At 40.5% G+C, this 17,633-nt stretch overlaps 1 protein-coding gene across 3 annotated transcripts in view; it reads right to left on the reverse strand.

The window, feature by feature from the left end:
- Positions 1-7,826, reverse strand: part of FMO4 (flavin containing dimethylaniline monoxygenase 4) — a 41,509-nt gene extending 33,683 nt beyond the window's left edge. The window contains exons 1-2 of one of the 3 annotated variants that reach the window (XM_020872150.2): positions 7,529-7,824; positions 3,254-3,393 (exon numbers count right to left, since the gene is read on the reverse strand). In XM_020872150.2, coding sequence (XP_020727809.2) covers positions 3,254-3,385 — 132 coding nt within the window. In that variant the 5' untranslated portion in view covers positions 3,386-3,393; positions 7,529-7,824. Of the gene's footprint in view, positions 1-3,253; positions 3,394-5,061; positions 5,782-7,528 lie in introns of those variants that run through there. The other 2 variants (XM_070474333.1, XM_070474334.1) reach the window with 2 other exon arrangements.
- Between the last annotated feature and the right edge of the window lie 9,807 nt (positions 7,827-17,633).

The raw sequence follows: 17,633 nt of genomic DNA on the forward strand, positions 1-17,633 counted from the left end.
AAGGGGTCATCACACACTGACAGACTCTGTTTTCTCCTGGACTCCTCAACTCCTTGTCTAATCTTGGTCTTTGCCACCCAAAAACAAAACAAAAAGTCCTATATTAAAGACACTAATGAACTTGTTCAAAGCTAATCTCCATTTCTTCTTCAAGTCTCTTTCTTTGCCATAACATTCTCTAAGAAGCTTTCCATAGCCCTATAGATCTTCACAAGGTAGCCATTGTACCTGCTGCCCCAACCTAGTACCCTGTACTTTGAGCACATAACTGATCACACTGCATTGCAAAGATCTGTTTACAGTTTCTGTTCCCCACTAGATTCTAAGGAGGGTTGGGGCCCTGTCTATCTTGGTCCCTGTGTGTCCTGGGAGAGGGACATCACAAATACTTGAATGAATGAAAATGAATATTACCATTGCATTTTTGGAAAATAAATATGTGCATGACTAAAAGAAATTACATCAAAATTTAAATAGTGCTAATTTATTTAGTGCTCATGAGTATTGATATTATATTTAATTTATATTTTTTCTTTTCTTTTTTTTTGGCCATGCCTCATGGCATATGGGATCTTAGTTTCCCAACCAGGGAATGAACCTAAGCCCCTTGCAGTGGAAGTGTGAAGTCTGAATCACTGGACTGTGAGGGAAATCCTGTATTTTTCTTTTAACGAATATTATTTTTTATTTTTAATTTTTTTTATTGGAGTATAGTTGCTTTACAATGTTGTGTCAGTTTCTGCTGCACAACAAACCGAATCAGTCATATATACACACACACCCACTCTTCTCTCGATTTCCTTCCCATTTAGGTCATTACAGAACATTGAGTAGAGTTCTCTGTGCTATACAGTAGCAATATTATTTTCTAAAATTAGTTTATATCACTTTATAATAGGAGAAGGAAACCAAGTCAACCATAGGGTCAAATAGCAGAAGGTACACAAACCAGACCGAATATTTTTTTCCATACTGACATTTGGTGGCTTGATAAGGCCCACAGTACATCAGAAAAAAAATTTTTTTTTCCCTAGTACACGACGGGCTTCCCTGGTGGCTCAGAAAATTCTTTCCCTGGTGGTAAAGAATCTGCCTGCAATGTGGGAGAACTGAGTTCTATCCCTGGGTTGGGAAGATCCCCTGGGAGGGCATGGCAACCCACTCCAGTATTCTTGCCTGGAGAATCCCCATGGACAGAGGAGCCTGGCAGGCTATAGTCCATGGGGTTGCAAAGAGTCGGACATGGCTGAGTGACTAAGCACAGCACAGTACACTATAATCCTAGAGTTGTGGTCATTTACATACATTTGCTTATTCTGTTTTCTTCACCATCCATCCAAGACTGGCAAATGCCACTTCCTCCATGCAGGCTTCCCGCATTCATACCAGTGTGAAGTACCTCCCCAGCCCTGAGCGCCTGCTAAATGCTGCTCTTCTCTTCCCCCTGAAGCATTTACTATTTGGGCCTCCATCTTTTGACACCTTATACATTACCGGGGCAGATCCCTTTATTCCCGCTGAAGACCCTGATATTCCCAGTAACCAGGACCAATTCTGGCCAGAGGCATGTGTGAGAGGGTAGCAGGCAGGAAGGCTAGGGGTCTCCAAATGGAGGAAATAGGCTGTAAATGTCAGACGTCTTATCTCTCTCTTAAGTGGCAGGAGGAAACAAACTATATGTGACAGATTTTTTCCCTTTCTCTATACAAAATTGAAAGGAGATTTCCTTTAAAATTCTGTGTTGCCATGACAACACCTGGTTCCACCTGAACTTCACTTTTTTCAAACCTTGAGCTAACCAATGCGTTTTTCTTGCGGAAATATTTTTCTTAAGTTATGTTAATGAACTATATTTACCCTAGACTCTGTCTTTCTTCAAGTCAGTTTGCCTAAGGCTCAGAACCTACGTGACAAACCAGTATGTTTTATTCATGCAAATGTTCTCTTAAGCTATGTTAATGAGACTATGTATTTGCCTGGAAACCTACCTTTCTTCAAGATTCACGCCAATCATTTTATGGCCTGGGAGAACTCACCTTGTGCCAAAGTTATCTCAAAATGCATGTTGTGGGTGAGGGGCCTGGTACCAGACTCTGAGTCTTGAGACATTTCCTTTCTCTAACTAGCGGGGGGTGGGGGGGGGGTGGGGGGGGTGGGGGGCGGTGCATTTCCTTTCTCTAACTATATAACTTCCTGCTAAAGACTAGCAGGGGGGCACTCTTTCTTCCCCCTTCCGATGTCTATGTCAGAAGCTTTCTCTCTTTCTTTTATACTTTAATAAAACTTTATCACACAAAAGCTCTGAGCAATCAAGCCTCGTCGCTGGCCCCGGATTGAATTCCTCTCCTCTGAGGGCCAAGAATCTCGGCGTCTTTCACTGCTCAGCAACAACCTTTCATATGGCATTTAGCCATTTCCAGCCCTACTTCCTGATGCTCAAGTCACCTACTGGCTGGCCAAACCTTGAGCATACGCCCTAGGATGCACATTCCACTCTTAAGAAGAGCAATAGTGCCTGGGTTCTTCTTCTGATAATGTAAAAACCACCCCCTAGACCTAACAAGGTCTGGATTCTAGCCTCTCCCTTGCCAATTCTCTTCCAAAAGACATGAACAATGCCTTGGGGCTGGGGCTTCACCCCCCTGATGCCAACTTCTGTCCTTCTTAAGGTGCCATCTGCTTCACATTCAGCAATGAGATTCAGCTTACCTAACGTGACACTCTGCTACTTTGTCTTAGAATGTTCATGGTCCAGAAATCATTGTAACTTCCAATCCTATGTTTGTGTATCAGACTTAACTCTTTCTTCCTCTTTCCTCCAAATTCTCTTGCCCCTATCCTGCCAATTCTCCAAGTGCATCACCTATCAGACTGCATCCTGCATGAGGTCAGCAGGACACCATACACAAAGTTGTGATGCTGCAATGAGCTGCTCCCTTACTGATCACCATGTGTGCATGCTCAGTCATGTCCATCTCTTTTCAGACCCCATGGACTCCACTGTCCACCAGGCTCCAGCCCATCAGGCTCCTCTGTCCATGGGATTTCCCAGGCAGAATACTGGCATGGGTTGCCATTTCCTTCTCTGGGGGATCTTCCCTGACCCAGGGGTTGAACCCTCATCTCTTTCTTTGGTAAGCGGATTCTTTACCACTGAGCAACCAGGGAAGCACTTAATGCTCACCAAGATGGCAGGGACAAAGCAAATGGCCAGATTATGGTTGGTGGAGGTGGGAGGGTATGAACTACGCACAGTAAACTTCCACAGTCCGCCAATGTCACTACTTCTTTCAAAGCAGATGGGCTCCAGGTCTTCATCTAAGCAGCATTTGATGGAGGACAGGCCACTCACACCAGCTCCGATCACTGCAACTCGCTTGGCCATGGTGTGTTCTGTATGATACAGATTAAGCAGAGCTTCTTTATATGACAAGGCTAGAAGGGAGCCCTTGTCACAGAATTCAACTTTCACAATGATATAGATACACTCCTTTTTTCTCTGAGCTGAGGCAGAATCATATTTTGGCTAAATGTGAAGGCTCTGAAATCAGACTGTTTCAGTTTGAATGCTGGCTCCATTTATTTACAGTATGATCTTGGGCTAGTTGTTTATCCTTTCTGTGCCTCAGTTTTCTCATCAATACAATGAGAGTGGAAATAATATTGCCTATCTAAAATAGGCATTGTCCTGAAATTAAATGACTGAGATATGTTGGAAAGGTTGTAGAAGTATGTCTGCTACATAGTAAGTACTCAGTTAAATTTTGCTCTTATTATTTAGTTTAGCCAAGACCTAGCACCAAATATTTAATCAGCGTTCATTCCCCACTTCTCTAATGACACCTTCTTTTCCTCTCTTCTTTCTGGAAAAGGCAGCTCACACAGATAAAATTTATCATTTGGGAACACATAGACAGATACACCTGTTGCTTCCTTTGGATTGAGGAGTAAAAGGTCTTGATCCCCTTAAGATTTTATATTCCCTCAGTATTAAAAACACTTTGCTATCACCTAACCCTTCTAAAATCCTGGGAACTGCAACCAGCAAAAATGTTTATTTTTATTCAAAGCATCTAAAATCCTAAAGAGTAGCTAGTTATGGGTCATGTCCTGCCAGCAAAAAAGATACTACATGAATTGAGGGGAAGTTCTTAACTTTGAACAATGAAAGCTTAACTGACCATAATACAGAACTAAGTCCCCAAGGAAATCCATATGGCACATTCTAGAGACCAAGATGAGATCACATGGAAATGGGGATGTTATCCTTGTCAGGAAAGATTGGAGGAAGCATGAAGGTGTTATGACAATTTATATCAGGTTTTAAAATTGTAGTTTTGGGCTTCTGCAGATATCAACATACATTTTTTTTTTTTTGATCAGATGGGTTAATACTAAGTTAATTCCAGTGAATCAGGTTTATGTCACATGGAGGGCTTTGAAGTGTCAGGTGGACTCAGGTGTAACTGCTGAGTTTTTGAACATGACTTAAGGCCAGTCTGCTAGTAAGACGCTGAGTCGAGAGAGACTCAAGATATCTGAGTATGAGTCTGGATGTGCACATCTCACTGGGGTGAGAGTCTGAAGTGTCCTGTGATTCCTGTTACTGAGCCTCTTCCCTCATTTGAGCTCAGGTTTGCTGCCATGCTTTCTGGTTGGGTTTGCAGGTGGGGGGTTTATCCTCAGGGCTTTGCAGTTTCTCTCTAGCCAAATCAGAGCCCCCAGGCACAAGAAGAGTGTCAGTAAAGGAGGTGGTTGGGGGAAATGGGCTCTGGATTGGTTGGTTTGGATTCAAAAATCACCCTCCCAGGAGGGCGGTTTACTACCTCAAGGAGCTGGCTAAGCCAGGGAGCAGCAGTCCCTTAGGCATCAGCAAAGCCTTAACAGTCAAAGCATCAAAATACAGAAAATAAAGAGGTATGGTTAATACAAGTGAGAAAGGGGAAAGCGTTGGGAAGAAAATAAAAAATAAAAGGACCCCTAGGCACAAAGACAAAGGTAGTTAGTGACTTTACAGAGGGCAGAAGAAGACTTCTGAGCCCTTGGACCCCTCAGACTTACCTGGTTCCAGAGGGACTTGCAGGAAGGATCAGAGGGCTTTTCCAGGCTTGCCTGTTTCAAAATCTTACTCGCCATCCTTCCCTTTGCAAGGTTGAGAACTTCCTGCCTGGCTTCATTATTTATAACAAAATTTACACTCTTCCCTCCCTGAGACTTTTGGTTTATTTAGGAGTCTCTTTTTGATTTTGGTAGAGTTGAGTAGTCTGAAGTAAGAATGGACCCTGGAGGCAGCAAAACTGGGTTTGAACTCTGTCTCTGCAACTGATGAGCCATGTGCCCCCCTAAACAACCCACTTACACACTTCAAGATGTACTGTTTGCAAATAAGAAACACAGTCACATGGAAGGATTGTTTGAGTCTGAAACTGTGGTAATAATTACACAAAACTGCCTAGCACCAAATATTTACTTAGGATTCATTTCCCACCTCCCTAACTATTCTCTCCTTTCCTCTCTTCTTTCTGGAGAAGACATCTCACACAGATAAAATTCATCAGCAATTTGGAAACACATAGGCAAACACACCTATGGCTTCCTTTGGTCTAGCTAGCTAGTAAAAGGTCTAGATAGCTTTTATTTTTTATTTTTTTATTTTTATTTTTTCCATTTATTTTTATTAGTTGGAGGCTAATGACTTTACAACATTGCAGTGGTTTTTGTCATACATTGAAATGAATTAGCCAAGGATTTACATGTATTCCCCGTCCCAGTCCCCTCTCCCACCTCCCTCTCCACCCGATCCCTCTGGGTCTTCCCAGTGCACCAGGCCCGAGCACTTGTCTCATGCATCCAACCTGGGCTGGTGATCTGTTTCACTATAGATAATATACATGTTTCGATGCTGTTCTCTTGAAACATCCCACCCTTGCCTTCTCCCAGAGTCCACAAGTCTGTTCTATACATCTGAGTCTCTTTTTCTGTTTTGCATATAGGGTTATCGTTACCATCTTTCTATATTCCATATATATGTGTTAGTATACTGTAATGGTCTTTATCTTTCTGGCTTACTTCGCTCTGTATAATGGGCTCCAGTTTCATCCATCTCATTAGAACTGATTCAAATGAATTCTTTTTAATGGCTGAGTAATATTCCATGGTGTATATGTACCACAGCTTCCTCATCCATTCGTCTGCTGATGGGCATCTAGGTTGCTCCCATGTCCTGGCTATTATAAACAGTGCTGTGATGAACATTGGGGTGCACGTGTCTCTAGATAGCTTTTAATCAGAAACAAATGGCCTCCCCCGATAAGAACACATACATTTCCAGGGCACGAGGGAGAAGTCTGGAATTGGCAGATCTCGCTGTGCTCTGCTTTTGCAATAATAAGATGAAAGAAATCGTTGTTAAGTGATCTGGTTCAAATGCAAAATGTGCTGCAGTGAATAGACTAGCAGCAAATTAATTCACTCCACATGTGTACTCTATGTAACTCTAAGGGCAGATACTGAGCCAAGTTTTGGGGCCCCCCGAATGATTAAGAATCACTGAGTAAATAACAGTAATAAATACAGACCCAGTAACTATCCACAAGAAGATGCCACTATATAGACAGAGGCTGACACGCATAATATCAGGCAATATGTCTCGTAATAGCAGCATGCTCTGGGTACAAATGCTTGCAGACACTTTTGGGCTGCTTAGCTATGCCTGGAGACCCAGCTGGAGACAGGTACTGGGCTGTGTTTTTCCTGAGCAAAAACACCCAAGTGCCAAATGATTGATGCCCTAAATAGATGTAAATTGAAAGGCAGGGGAGAATACCGCAGGCCTGACGGGCCAGGAGGACAGAAGGTGTGCTAAGCTCTTTGTAAACTCTAAGAGTGTGCTATAAACGTAAGGTCCATTGTAGGTCAAAGGTTGCTGATATTTTAGTTCCTTAATAGAAAAAGCCCTAATCTACTGAGTTGGATTTTTGAACAACAGGAAAACCCTATCCCATGCCTGACACACCATAAAATGTAGCAGTCAATTTTGAGACATGGAGAGACTTGGATGATTAGCAAATCATACAGTTGATTATGATTTATATGAGTTTGGACTTCGATCTGTTTATATTTCTTATTATATCACTCTACCAGTGTTCTTCCTTTGCTACTGTATTTCCAAATGTGACACTTGTGGAATATTTTGTGTTTCTCAGTGACGGGCAATTCCGTCTCATCCAAAAGATGAAATCAGAAAAGAGCCTGGAATCACAGACAGTCCCACAGTTCTGTTATTCTCACCACATCTTCCTTCCGGGTGGCTTCTCCCTTTCATAACTTTGTTTCCTTAAGAAGTTCCTTCGCTTCCTGGTTTTTGCCCTAATTCTGCTGCCTTAACCCTAATCAAGAGACTCTCCAAAGAGAGGAACACACTTATCTCTAAGGAGTGCACTCACTCACCAAGGGGAATATTTACCCTCTGTGAAAGCAGCTTCTGGAAACATTTCCCCATTAAAAGAAAAAAATCCAGGAAACTTACCTTGCTGGCACAGAGCAGGTACTTTTACAAATTATTTCTCAAAGCCAATAGCCAATGACAGTGTTTGTCTTTAAAACAAAACAAAACAAAAATTCCAAACGCTAACTCTTTGTTCTAAAAGAAAATAAAAAATAAAGGAATGCTGACTTTAATCAAAGTGCTCTTGGTTTAAAACAAAAACCTGCCGTTTTTCCTGTCATGCTGACGACAGCTGAAAATATACTCCCTGAGGGAAAAGAAAGTTGTGTAGGGCACCAGTTGAAACTTCCGTGATCTCGAGGGAGGGCTCAATGACGAAGTAGAATAGAGTTGTCGGATTGGAAAGCCACAAGCGACTTCTGCCCCTTTCCCCCACCCTCCTAAACGTCACAGTTCCGTCGGAGCTCTAAACTTAAAGGGGAGCACGTGGTGAGCGACTGTTCTTCTCACGGTAGCCTTTAGAGGGCGCCAAATCAGCCCAAACCACAATCCCCAGTGAATCGGGCGTTCTGCTTAACTAAATTCTGACTCTTGAATTAGTCTCTTGAACTATTATAGGAGCGTCCATAGGAGAAGGCCAATTAGGTGACTGTTGTGTCATCAAGTTCTCCCAAGTAGGGTTAGTTCCCTAACCCTAAAAGTGTGATTTCAAAATTCAGGACTTTATAAGGAATTTAAGGAGCTTTGTCTTTTCAGAAAAGGTCAGCAGAGGGAGCTGGTAACACATATTTGAAAAAGCTTAAAATTGGTTTTAGATGTTAGCCTAGGGCACAAGAAGAGAAATAATTACAGAAGCACTGACAATAATAGAATAATAGAATCCTAAACACCTTCCACTGAGTGCCTGGAATTCAGTGTCAAAGACCATCTTAGCCTCACTTAACATTTTCTAGACCAGTGGCGCAAATGCGCCAGAAATCCTGATTCCAGGAATCAGGAAGGTAACCTAAATGAGGGAGGAGGGCCTGGACAAGATCTGATTGGAAAGCACTTCCCCCATGTATTAGGTTTAACTAAATGGCGTTATTTGAGAGCATAAGCCCCAAATTGTAAGGGTTTAGATTCCTTTTAATAGAAACTACAAACAAATTTTTGTATAAAATCTTCTGTTGGCAACAAACTAATTTTTATTTTGAAAAATATTAAGCCCAGAGGAAAGTTGAAAAAACAATTTAGTTAATGTGCATCAACATATCCCTCACCCGTTTCATCAACTAGCAATCTCTTGACACATTGGCATTTTCTTCATCTCTCTTTCTCTTTCTCCACACACATGTACCCAGAGACACACACACATACACCTAAACACACACATCTGAAAGTCGTCTTCAAACATCAGGATGCCATCAGAATATTTCAGCATATATTTCACAAAAGTAAGGGCATTTTCCCACAGAGTCGTTATCATTACCACATCTAAGTCAATATAACTTCAGTATCATCCAACATACAGTCTACTTTCAAATTTCTCCATTTATCCCCAAAAGTGTTCTCATCCAGTGGTGTACTGGAGCTGGTATGCACAAAGGGAATATGTATGTCTTCCAAGTTCAGTGATAGCTTGGCATTACACATAGTAATGCTTGACAAAATAGCTTGACACTGTTCACAGTGGGGATGTTTACATCACGGAAACTGGCAAACACTACAAATTTGGGATGTCCCCCACCCCCAGCCATTTGTTAAATATTTACCCTCTCGTTTTTGGCAAATGGTTTTATTGGGGCCTAATTGATATACAAAAAACCCCTGTATATATTTAATGTATATAATTTGATGAATTTGGACATATGCATGCATCTGTGAAACCATCACAGCTCAAGGTAATAAACACATTCATCCTCCAGAAGTCTCCTCATGGACCTTTGTTTGTTTTTGGTTAAGAATATTTGACATGAGATATACCCACTTGCTGCTGTGCTGTGTTCAGGCACAAAGTAGTGTCCAACTCTTTGTAACCCCATGGACTGTAGCCTATCAGGCTTCTCTGTCTATGGAATTTTCCAGGCAAGAATACTGAAGTGGGTTGTCATTTCCTCCTACAGGGGATCTTCCCAACCCAGGGATTGAAACCGAGTCTCCTGCGCTGGCAGGCAGATTCTTGACTACTGAGCCAGCTGGGAAGCCATACACCCTCTTAACAAATCTTTAACAAATTTTTGAAATGCACAATACACTATTGTTAACTCTTGGCATTACATTGAACAGCAGATCTCCAGAATTTATTCATCTTGCATAACTGAAAGCTTACATCCATTGAACAACAACTCTCCATTTCCCTCTCCCTCCAGTCTCTGGCAAGCACCATTCCACTGTTTCCTTCTATAAATTTAACTATTTTTGAGTACCTCATATAAATAGAATAATACAGATTTGTATTTTTGTGACTGGCTTATTTCACTTATAGTAATGTCTCCAGGTTCATTGATGCTGTCCCATATTACACAATTTCTTTTCTTTTTTAAGAGCTGAATAATATTATACTGTATGTATATACCACATCTCTTTATTCATTCATCTGTCTGTGGACATTTAGGTTGTTCCCATATCTTGGCTATTGTCAATAATGCTGCAATGAACCTGGTAATGCAAATATCTTCTTGAGATCCTGATTTCAATTCTTTTGTACAAATACTGAGAAGTAGGATTGCTGGATCATATGGTACTTCTCGTTTTAATCTTTTTGAGGAACCTCCATACTATTTTCCATAGCAGCTGCACTATTTTACATCCCCACCTACTGTGTAGAAGGGTTCTGATTTCTTCACATCCTAACACTTATTATCTTTTATTTTGCTTTTGATAACAACAATCTTAACAGGTATGATGTGATATCTCATTGTGGTTTTGATTCACATTCCCTTGATAATTAGTGAAACTGAATACTTTTTAATGTACCCGTTGGTTATTTGTGTATCTTCTTTAGAGAAATGTCCATTCAAGCTCTTTGCCCACTTTTGAATTGGGTTATTTGTACTTTTATTGAGTTGTAGAAGTCCCTTGTGTATTTTGGATGTTAACCCCTTACCAGATGTATGGTTTGCAATGTTTTCTCATTCTGTAGGTTCTCTTTTCATTCTGTTGCTTCTTTTGCTGCTCAGAGACTTTTAGCTGGATGAAATCTTGCTTGTCTATTTTGTTTTTGTGCCTTTGTGCCTTTGGTGTCATGTTCATCATTAAGAACAATGTCAAAAAGAACCAACCAAACAAAAAGAACAACATCAAGAAGCTTTTTCAATATGTTATCTCTTAAAAGAGTTTTATAGTTTCAGTTCTTACATGTAAGTATTTAATACATTTTGAATTGATTTTTTAGCACGGTGTAAGAGAATGGTCCAGTTTTATTAGCATGTGAATGTCTGATTTTCCCAACACCATCTGTTGAAGAGACTGTCCTTTATCCTTTCTGTGATCTTGGCAGCTTTATCAAAGATCTACTAACTATATATGTGTGGGTTTATTTCTGGGCTGTCTATTCTGTTACGTTGCTCTGTATGTCTGTCTTTATGCTAGTATTATACAGTTCTAATCACTATAGCTCTGTTTATTATTAATAGTTCTAACTTTTTTGTGGAGTGTTTAAAGGTTTTCTATATGCAAATTGTGTCATTTGCAAACAGAGATAATTTACTTTTTCCTTTATGATTTGAATACTTTATTTTTGTTGTCTAATTACTCCAGCTAGAACATTCAGTATGATGTCAAATCTAAGTGGCAAGAGTGAACATTCTTGTTTTGTTTTTCCCAATTGAGTATGATGTTAGCTGTGGACTTGTCATATATGGCCTTTACTACATTGAAGTAAATTCCTTTTACATCTAGTTTGTTGAGAGTTTTAATCATGAAATGGTTGAATTTTGTCAAATGATTTTTCTTTATCTATTAAGATGATCATGTGATTTTTATCCTTTATTTTGTTAATGTGGTATATATCACATTAATTGACTTGCATACATTGAACCACATACCACTCTTTATGGTTATATTTCTCCTGATTAAAGAGCCAGTCGAAGTTTATAAGTTACATTTAGCTATTAAATCTCCTTAGTTTGTCCTATTTCATAACAGTTTTCCATCCTCCAAAGGGTCTAGTTTAAGAATGATCAACAGAGGGGAGGAGCCAAGATGGTGGAGGAATAGGACGGGGAGACCACTTTCTCCCCTACAAATTCATCGAAAGAACAATTGAACGCTGAGCAAATTTCACAAAACAACTTCTGATCTCTAGCAGAGGACATCAGGCGCCCAGAAAAGCAGCCCATTGTCTTCAAAGGGAGGGAGGACAAAATATAAAAGGTAAAAAGAGAGACAAAAGAGCTAGGGACAAAGACCCGTCCCGGGAAGGGAGTCTTAATAGAGGAAGTTTCCAAACACCAGGAAACCCTTGCACTGGCGGGTGTGGGGGAAGTTTTCGAATCTTGGAGGGCAACCTAACTGGGAGGACAAATTAAATAAGGCCCACAGATTACGTGCCTGAAAGCAACTCCCAGCAGAAAAGTACCCCAGACGCCCGCATCCGCCACCAGCAAGTGGGGGCGGAACGGAGAGGAGCGGGCGGCATTGCTTAGGGTAAGGACCGGGCCCGAAGGCCCTGAGAGCAATCGGAGGGAGCTTTTTAAAACTGTGGGAGAGCAAGAGAGAAAATTAACCGGCCCGAACACACTGCTGGCCATTTGCAAAACAAAGGGACTGAGAAACTCCAGAGAAGAGCTAGCCTGTGGTGGACTGGCCCATCCCTTCCGGAGGTAGGAGGCAGGGCCGAGGGGAAAGGGGCAAACTCGGCCCCAGAGATGGCACCCCCTCCCACACTGCAAACAGGCCTCCAGTTTCTATCCAAAGACTCCCTGAGATTCTGGATGGTTGACATCCACCGCTGGGAGGGTCGCGGCTAGAGGCCAGCTCCTGAGAACAAACACAAGCTGCTGGCACCCGACCGGCGCGTGCAGAAACTGAGGCTGGGGCTGCGGAGGGGAGAGGGCACGCCGCACGCGGGGAGAGTGCGCCCGTCAAGCTCCTGGCTGCCTGAGCCGCTCAGGCAGGGGAAGGCACAAAACGCAGGCGCAACCAAGTCTGCGCTTTTGTGGATAACCCGAAAACAGGAACCACATGCAATGCAGGGCACGCTCCCTACAGAGCAGCCGGGAGCCTGAGCAGTGTAGATGGGGAAAGCACAGACACCCGTGAGCGGGGCAAACCCAGTGTGGCTGGAACACGGTGAGTGCTACCCACACACAGCGGTATCTGTCTGCAGCGCCCCGCCCTCCCCGTAGCCGGACTGAACTGACCTAGCGAACCTAAATAAGAGATCACCTCCGCCCGCCTGTGTCAGGGCGGAAATTAGACACCGAAGAGACCGCAAACAGAAGCCAAATAAACAAAGTGAACCGCTTCAGAAAGGACCGGTGCAACAGATTAAAATCCCTGTAGGTAACACCGACTACCCCAGAAGGGGCCTATAGATAAGGAGAAGTGTGAGCTGGAATGAGGAGCTATCTGAAACTGAACTGAACCTACACCTACCGCAATAGCTCCAGAGAAATTCCTATATATATATATATTTTTTTTTAATTAAAAAATTTTTTTTCCTTTCCTTTTCTTTTTTATTTTTTCTCTATTTTATTTTAACTTCCCTATTACTCCCCCATTACTCCTTAACTTTCATTTTCATATATTTTTATGATTTTTAATTAGAGAAAAAAGATTTTTTCTTGTTTTTTTGTTTCTTTTTTTTTCTTTTTCTCGTTTTTCTCTCTTATTTCCTTTTAAAGTCCTCTAATACTCCTCTATTATTCCTTAATTTTCATTTTAATTTCACTATAACCTTGCAAAAAAAAAAAAAAAAAAAGAGAGAGAAGCCCTATTTTTAAACCAAACTTCATATATATTTCTAAATTTTTTGGGTGTTTTTGTTTTTAAATATTGTATTTTAAAGAGTCTAACCTCTACACTAGATTTTCAATCTTTGTTTTTCAGTATGTGTTATAAATTTTGGACATTTAAGAATCCAATATTCAGTTCCCATTTCTATTCAGGAGTGTGGTGATTACTCTCTCCCAATCTTGACTCTCTGTTTTCTACCTCAGAACACCTCTATTTCCTCCTTTTCCCCTTCTGTTCCCAATCCAACTCTGTGAATCTTTGTGGGTGTCTGGGCTACAGGAGAACACTCTGGGAACAGACAACTGCGTAGATCTGTCTCTCTCCTCTTGAGTCCCCCTTTTTCTCCTCCTGCTCATGTCTATCTCCCTCCTCCCTCTCCTCTTCTTCATTTAAGTCTGTGAACCTCTCTGGGTGTCCCTCACTGGGGAGAATCTTTTCACCATTAACCTAGAAGTTTTGTTATCAGTGCTGTATAGTTGGAGAAGTCTTGAGACTACTGGAAGAATAAAACTGAAATCCAGAGGCAGGAGACTTAAGCCCAAAACCTGAGAACACCAGAAAACTCCTGACTACATGGAACATTAAGTAATAAGAGACCGTCCAAAAGCCTCCATACCTACACTGAAACCAACCACCACCCAAGAGCCAATAAGTTTCAGAGCAAGACATACCACGCAAATTCTCCAGCAACGCAGGAACACAGCCCTGAGTGTCAACATACAGGCTGCCCAAAGTCACACCTAACACATAGACCCATCTCAAAACTCATTAATGGACATTCCATTGCACTCCAGAGAGAAGAAATCCAATTCCACACACCAGAACGCTGACACAAGCTTCCCTAACCAGGAAACCTTGACAAACCAATCGTCCAACCCCACCCACTGGGTGAAACCTCCACAATAAAAAGGAACCACAGACCACCAGAATACAGAAAGCCCACTCCAGACACAGCAATCTAAACAAGATGAAAAGGCAGAGAAATACCCAACAGGTAAAGGAACATGAAAATGCCCACCAAGTCAAACAAAAGAGGAGGAGATAGGGAATCTACCTGAAAAAGAATTTAGAATAATGATAATAAAAATGATCCAAAATCTTGAAAACTAAATGGAGTTACAGATAAATAGCCTGGAGACAAAGATTGAGAAGATGCAAGAAATGTTTAATAAAGGACCTAGAAGAAATAAAAAAGAGTCAATTAAAAATGAATAATGCAATAAATGAGATCAAAAACACTCTGGAGGGAACCAAGAGTAGAATAATGCAGACAGAAGATAGGATAAGTGAGTTAGAAGATAAAATGGTGGAAATAAATGAAGCAGAGAGGAAAAAAGAAAAAAGAATCAAAAGAAATGAGGACAACCTCAGGGACCTCTAGGACAATGTGAAATTCCCCAACATTCGAATCATAGGAGTCCCAGAAGAAGAAGACAAAAAGAAAGGCCATGAGAAGATACTTGAGGAGATAATAGCTGAAAAGTTCCCTAAAATGGGGAAGGAAATAGCCACCCAAGTCCAAGAAACCCAGAGAGTCCCAAACAGGATACACCCAAGTCAAACACGCCAAGACACATATTAATCAAATTGACAAAGATCATACACAAAGAACAAATACTAAAAGCAGCAAGGGAGAAACAACAAATAACACACAAAGGGATTCCCATAAGGATAACAGCTGATCTATCAATAGAAACCCTCCAGGCCAGAAGGGAATGGCAGGACATACTTAGAGTAATGAAAGAGAATAACCTACAACCTAGATTACTCTACCCAGCAAGGATCCCATTTAGATATGAAGGAGAACTCAAAAGCTTTACAGACAAGCAAAAGCTGAGAGAATTCAGCACCACCAAACCAGCTCTTCAACAAATGCTAAAGGATCTTCTCTAGACAGGAAACACAGAAAGGTTGTATAAACGTGAACCCAAACCAACAAAGTAAATGGCAACGGGATCGTACCTATCAATAATTACCTTAAATGTAAATGGGTTGAATGCCCCAATCAAAAGACGAAGATTGGCTGAATGGATACAAAAACAAGACACCTATATATGCTGTCTACAAGAGACCCACCTCAAAATAAGGGACACAAACAGACTAAAAGTGAAGGGCTGGAAAAAAATGTTTCATGCAAACGGAGAGCAAAAGAAACCAGGAGTCGCAATACCCATATCAGATAAAATAGACTTTCAAATAAAGGCTGTGAAAAGAGACAAAGAAGGGCACTACATTATGATCAAAGGATCAATCCAAGAAGAAGATATAACAATTATAAATATATATGCACCCAACATAGGAGCACGGCAATATGTACGGCAAATGGTAACGAGTATGAAAAAGTAAATTAATAGCAACACAATAGTAGTGGGAGACTTTAATACCTCACTCACACCTATGGATAGATCAACTAAACAGAAAATTAACAAGGAAACACAGACTTTAAATGACACAATGGACCAGCTAGACCTAATTGACATCTATAGGACGTTTCACCCCAAAACAATCAAATTCACCTTTTCCTCAAGTGCACACGGAACCTTCTCCAGAATAGATCACATCCTGGGCCATAAATCTAGTCTTGGTAAATTCAAAAAAACTGAAATCATTCCAGTCATCTTTTCTTACCACAGTGCAGTGAGATTAGATCTCAATTACAGGGAAAAATTTATTAAAAATTCAAACATATGGAGCCTAAACAACAAGCGTCTGAATAACAAACAAATCATAGAAGAAATCAAAAAAGAAATCAATATATGCATAGAAATGAATGAAAGTGAAAACACAACAACCCGAAACCTATGGGACACTGTAAAAGCAGTGTTAAGGGGAAGATTCATAGCATTACAGGCTACCTCAAGAAACAAGAAAAAAGTCAAATAAATAACCTAACTCTACACCTAAAGCAACTAGAGAAGGAAGAAGTGAAGAACCCCAGGGTTAGTAGAAGGAAAGAAATCTTAAAAAGTATGGAAGAAATAAATGCAAAAGAAACTAAAGAGACCATAGCAAAAATCAACAAAGCTAAAAGCTGGTTTTTTGAAAAAATAAACAAAATTGACAAACCATTAGCAAGACTCATTAAGAAACAAAGGGAGAAGAACCAAATTAACAAAATTAGAAACGAAAATGGAGAGATCACAAGACAGAACACTGAAATACAAAGGATCATAAGAGACTACTACCAGCAGCTCTATGCCAATAAAATGGACAACTTGGAAAACATGGACAAGTTCTTAGAGAAGTGTAACTTTCCAAAACTGAACCAGGAAGAAATAGAAGATCTTAACAGACCCATCACAAGCAAGGAAATCGAAACTGTAATCAGAAATCTTCCAGCAAACAAAAGCCCAGGACCAGATGGCTTCACAGCTGAATTCTACCAAAAATTTAGAGAAGAGCTAATACCTATCTTACTCAAACTCTTCCAGAAAATTGCAGAAGAAGGTAAACTTCCAAACTCATTCTATGTAGCCACCATCACCCTAATTCCAAAACTAGACAAAGATGCCACAAAAATAGCAAACTACAGGCCAATATCACTGATGAACATAGATGCAAAAATCCTTAACAAAATTCTAGCAAACAGAATCCAACAATATATTAAAAAAATCATGCACCATGACCAAGTGGGCTTCATCCCAGGAATGCAAGGATTCTTTAATATCTGCAAATCAATCAATGTAATACACCACATTAACAAATGGAAAGATAAAAACAATATGATTATCTCAGTCGATGCAGAAAAAGCCTTTGACAAAATTCAACATCCATTTATGATTAAAACTCTCCAGAAAGCAGGAATAGAAGCAACATACCTCAACATAATAAAAGCTATATATGACAAACCCACAGCAAGCATTACCCTCAATGGTGAAAAATTGAAAGCATTTCCCCTGAAATCAGGAACAAGACAAGGGTGCCCACTCTCACCGCTACTATTCAACATAGTTTTGGAAGTTTTGGCCAGAGCAATCAGAGCAGAAAAAGAAGTAAAAGAATCCAGATAGGAAAAGAAGAAGTGAAACTCTCTCTGTTTGCAGATGACATGATCCTCTACATAGAAAACCCTAAAGACTCTACCAGAAAATTACTAGAGCTAATCAACGAATATAGTAAAGTTGCAGCATATAAAATTAATACACAGAGATCCCTTGCATTCCTATACACTAGCAATGAGAAAACAGAAAAATAAATTAAGGAAACAATACCATTCACCATTGCAACAAAAAGAATAAAATACTTA

This window comes from Odocoileus virginianus, chromosome 11 (assembly GCF_023699985.2).
Source record: "Odocoileus virginianus isolate 20LAN1187 ecotype Illinois chromosome 11, Ovbor_1.2, whole genome shotgun sequence".
Lineage (NCBI taxonomy): Eukaryota > Metazoa > Chordata > Mammalia > Artiodactyla > Cervidae > Odocoileus > Odocoileus virginianus.